We start from the raw sequence: 1,994 nt of genomic DNA, 5'->3' as shown, positions 1-1,994 counted from the left end.
TAGAAACGGCGCAAAAAATACCCTGAAGAAGGGACGTGCTTTTCCAGAGAAAGGGAGAAGAGCAGGTGATGTTTTGTCAACAGTTGGCAGTCTAAGTACGTTTAAGCTTGATTCAGCTGCTTGGGCAGAGATGGGTTTCAGGTTTGGAGGGCGTGGTAGTGATCAGATCGGAGAGGGGTTGGGCCGAGACTCGAAGGAAGTTGGTGTGGAGCATGTGGAGGTGCATTGGGACGGTGAGGATAGCATGGGAATGCAGCTAACCCGTGATGGAGCGGACTGCAAAGGTCCATTAGATTCCGCTGTCCGATCGGGTAAGGAAAGTGTGAGAGGAGAAAATCAAGCTGAATTTGAAGGTGGTTCGGGGTTTTCAGATGATGGTGGTTTGCTATATGCGAGTAGTTTACCGGGTGGTTCTTCCTTACGACATGGGTCTCTTGAAGGAAGCGACCAAGCGGAGTGTATGGTTTTTGAGGGAGGAGCCCCCTGTTGATGAGTGCTCTCTGTCCTTTTTTCTTTGTCTTATGAATATCATTATTTGGAATTGTAGGGGTGCTTTAAAGCCCTCTTTTCAAAGTTGTGTTAGAGAGCTCGTTTAAGTTCATAACCCAGCAATTTTGGTGGTGATGGAAACTCGAATTGGTGGAGAAAGAACAAGGGAAATTATGGACAGGCTTCCTTTTGATGGTGCAGTTCATACGGACACAATCGGGTTTGCGGGTGGTCTTTGGGTGTTGTGGAATTCAGATAGAGTTAAGGTTTCTCATCTGTCCAGCACGGAGCAAGAAGTGCATATTGCGGTTAAGGTACGCTTTTCTGATACTAACTGGTTATTATCTGCTGTGTATGCTAGTCCTAGGAGTGCTGAAAGGCAAGTTCTGTGGGGTAATCTTATGTGTGTGGCAGAGTTACATAATATGCCTTGGATCATAGCAGGGGATTTTAATGAGCCTCTCTTAGGGGAGGACAAATTTGGAGGCAGGGTAGTGAGTGTGAATAGGTCCCTTTTGTTCAAGGAATGTTTGGATAAATGTAGTATGATGGACATTGGGTTTTCGGGTCCTCGTTTCACTTGGACAAATAGAAGGGAAGTCCAAGCTTTGATTCAAGAAAGAATTGACCGGTTTTTTGTCAATCCCGATTGGTGCATGCTGTATCCTGATGCTAGAGTTACTCACCTTATTAGGAGTCACTCGGATCATTGTCCAATTTTGCTTGAGATGACTCCTGGAGTAATTAATGGGAGGAAGAGGCTTTTTAGATTCCAGTCATGTTGGTTGCTAGACCCTTCCTTCCCAAATGTTGTTTCTCAGGCGTGGAGAGATAGCTTAGTGGATGCTATTGGAAATTTTACTATGGAAGCTTCTGCTTGGAATAAAGGCAAGTTTGGGAATATTTTTGCTAAGAAGAAGAATCTGTTGGCCAAAATTAATGGTATTCAGAGGGCAGTAGCTTTGAAACCCTCGAATTTTTTGCTGAATCTCGAAAATGATCTTCTTAAGGAGCTCGATGCAGTTCTTAATCAAGAGGAGGAATTTTGGGCTCTTAAATCTCGGGTGAATTGGATGATTCAGGGTGATTGAAACACAGCTTTTTATCATGTCTCCACGTTGGTCAGAAGGAAGAGGAACCAGATTTTGGCAATAAAAAATAATGTTGGGGAGTGGATAAATGAAGAAGATTCAGTAAAGGAGTTCATTAGGAAGGGGTTTATTGGGATTTATTCAACATCGCTAGCCAATGCTTCAAGAATAAATCCCACCATGTCCCAATGGCAGCCTAGACTTTCTGATGTAGAGAGAGATATTATCAGTGGGGTTGCATCTGAGGAGGAAATTAAGAATGCTATGTGGTCCTTAAAGCCTTTTAAGGCCCCTGGTCCAGATGGTCTTCATGCGGGGTTTTTCCAGAAGTTTTGGCTAGTGGTGGGGGGCTCGGTGTTAGATGAAGTGAAGAGGATTTTTGTGGAGAGGGTAATGCCTGAATTTTTTAATCGA

At 44.0% G+C, this 1,994-nt stretch overlaps 1 protein-coding gene across 1 annotated transcript; it reads left to right on the top strand.

Annotated features, from left to right (window-relative positions):
- The first annotated feature begins 662 nt into the window (after positions 1 to 662).
- On the top strand, positions 663 to 1,580 carry LOC115961865. Its single transcript, XM_031080772.1, has one exon. It carries the CDS (start codon positions 663 to 665, stop codon positions 1,578 to 1,580), a length of 918 nt encoding a protein of 305 aa, XP_030936632.1.
- Positions 1,581 to 1,994: the final 414 nt, after the last annotated feature.

The sequence above is a fragment of the Quercus lobata genome, chromosome 9 (genome assembly GCF_001633185.2).
Source record: "Quercus lobata isolate SW786 chromosome 9, ValleyOak3.0 Primary Assembly, whole genome shotgun sequence".
Taxonomy (NCBI): domain Eukaryota; kingdom Viridiplantae; phylum Streptophyta; class Magnoliopsida; order Fagales; family Fagaceae; genus Quercus; species Quercus lobata.
Note: the sequence above shows the minus strand (reverse complement) of the source record. Positions and strands in the feature narration are given on the sequence as shown.